Source organism: Nicotiana attenuata, chromosome 7 (assembly GCF_001879085.1).
Source record: "Nicotiana attenuata strain UT chromosome 7, NIATTr2, whole genome shotgun sequence".
NCBI lineage: Eukaryota > Viridiplantae > Streptophyta > Magnoliopsida > Solanales > Solanaceae > Nicotiana > Nicotiana attenuata.
Genome location: NC_031995.1, coordinates 20,084,829 through 20,086,847, shown reverse-complemented (window position 1 = coordinate 20,086,847; position 2,019 = coordinate 20,084,829). Strand labels below are relative to the sequence as shown.

Below are 2,019 nucleotides of genomic sequence, written 5' to 3'. Positions count from 1 at the left end.
GGGGGCTGAAGAGAGATAGAGGCAGGCCTAAGAAATATTGGGGAGAGGTGATTAGGCATGACATGGCGCTTGGGAACATGACCCTTGATAGGAAGGCATGAAGGTTCAGAATTAGGATAGAAGGGTAGTGGCTAAGCGGGCGTGTCTGGTTTCATGCCGGTTTCATTAGTATTAGTCTCGTATTTTCATTTCTTTGTATCCACAGAGATAGGATTCTTGACTGAACCATTTTGTGTCAATCAACCGAAGAAGTTGTTCCTTCCACGTACTTACTAATTCTTGTTTGAAAAACATTTTGAGACAATTTTTATATGCACATGAACTTAAGAAAGTTGCTGGTTGATTTTTCTTTTATATGCACGGCCATCTTGAGCCATGGATGAGGTACTAAGTTGATCGAGTACTCAGACAGAAAAGCTGTACTTCTGATCAGACAAACACTTAAAATTATAAGCTTCACATAAATTGCTGCTCTTGAACTCTTAATTGAATGATTGCTCTGGCTGGATTGCTGCTACTAATATCTTCACTAAGATGTTCAGTTGTATATTGGGATTAATTTAGATGGAAATTTGTGTAGGCTGTTCTGGATGTAGGGACAGGGAGCGGCATATTGGCAATATGGTCAGCACAAGCAGGTGCAAGGAAGGTCTATGCAGTCGAAGCCACCAAGATGGCAGAACATGCACGTCAACTTGTTAAAACAAATGGACTTGAGCATGTTGTTGAAGTGATTGAGGGGTCAATGGAAGATATTACTCTGCCCGAGAAGGGTTAGTCTTTTATTTCTTTTATCCTTGCAATATATATATTTATATTGATCTCGACTCTATATTGCTTAACTTTCACTTCACCTCTGACCATCTAATGAAATATGAATAAACCTTCATCATCTCTTAATAACCACTGTCTCTGATTCTGATCGAGTAAATTGGTGGTGTGCAGTTGATGTAATCATTTCAGAGTGGATGGGATACTTCCTTCTACGTGAATCAATGTTTGACTCAGTTATCTGTGCTCGTGACCGCTGGCTGAACCCAAATGGAGTCATGTAAGATTGATTTATTGCCTGTATTACCAATATATGTTTTACTTTCATCTCGCAAACTTTAGCTTTTCATAGTTTTTGCTTGTCTAATAACTTCTGTATCTCACCAGTTTTAAATGTACTGATACTTTGGTATACTTTGAGTGTGTATGCACTTCTTATCTGGTTGGCTCATCTGACCAGCTTTTCAGAGATAGTGTAGTGATTTATTGCCTGTATTACCAATATATGTTTTACTTTCATCTCTCAAACGTTAGCTTTTCATAGTTTTTGCTTGTCTAATAACTTCTGTATCTCACCAGTTTCAAATGTACTGATACTTTGGTATACTTTGAGTGTGTATGCACTTCTTATCTGGTTGGCTCATCTGACCAGCTTTTCAGAGATACTGTAGTGGGTTCAGGGTACATTTACCAGTCCCATCCTGTTATGTAGATAAACTACGGTCAGACCTCTTTAAAACAACCATGTTGACATGAATAGTTAAAGGGAAATATCCAAATCCATGTCTTATTATTTTCAATAATCCATACTTGTAGCAATGAAATACTATATATTCCTCCACCAAGTGATAAATGATTGATTACAAATATTTAGGATCTATTTTTCTTTTCTCTATAAAGGCCCAGAAATACCTTGTTTACGTATCATTGGAAAGTGCATTAACATAAATACGGCAGTAAGAAGCGGCAATACAAAAGTGTGTAAACTATAAAAACGGGTCAAAGTAGATTGTCCCACACTAGCGCTTCCGCGCAATAATTCGACCAAGGATGATCCTATTACAGGAATAGCGTCAGGGACACCTGTTACTATTTTCACTGCCCAATAACCAACTTGGTCCCAAGGTAAGGAATAACCAGTTACGCCAAAAGATGCGGTTAATACAGCCAGAACCACACCTGTAACCCAAGTCAATTCGCGAGGTTTTTTAAATCCGCCGGTGAGATACACACGAAATACATGCAGGA

The 2,019-nt window shown here is 38.4% G+C and overlaps 1 protein-coding gene across 1 annotated transcript in view; it reads left to right on the top strand.

Moving 5' to 3' along the window:
• The window catches only part of LOC109228777 (protein arginine N-methyltransferase PRMT10), a 19,045-nt gene that overhangs the window by 2,017 nt on the left and 15,009 nt on the right, over window positions 1-2,019 (top strand). The window contains exons 2-3 of the mRNA XM_019393981.1: window positions 581-773; window positions 946-1,051. Of these exons, the coding sequence (XP_019249526.1) occupies window positions 581-773; window positions 946-1,051 (299 nt within the window). The remainder of the gene's footprint in view (window positions 1-580; window positions 774-945; window positions 1,052-2,019) is intronic.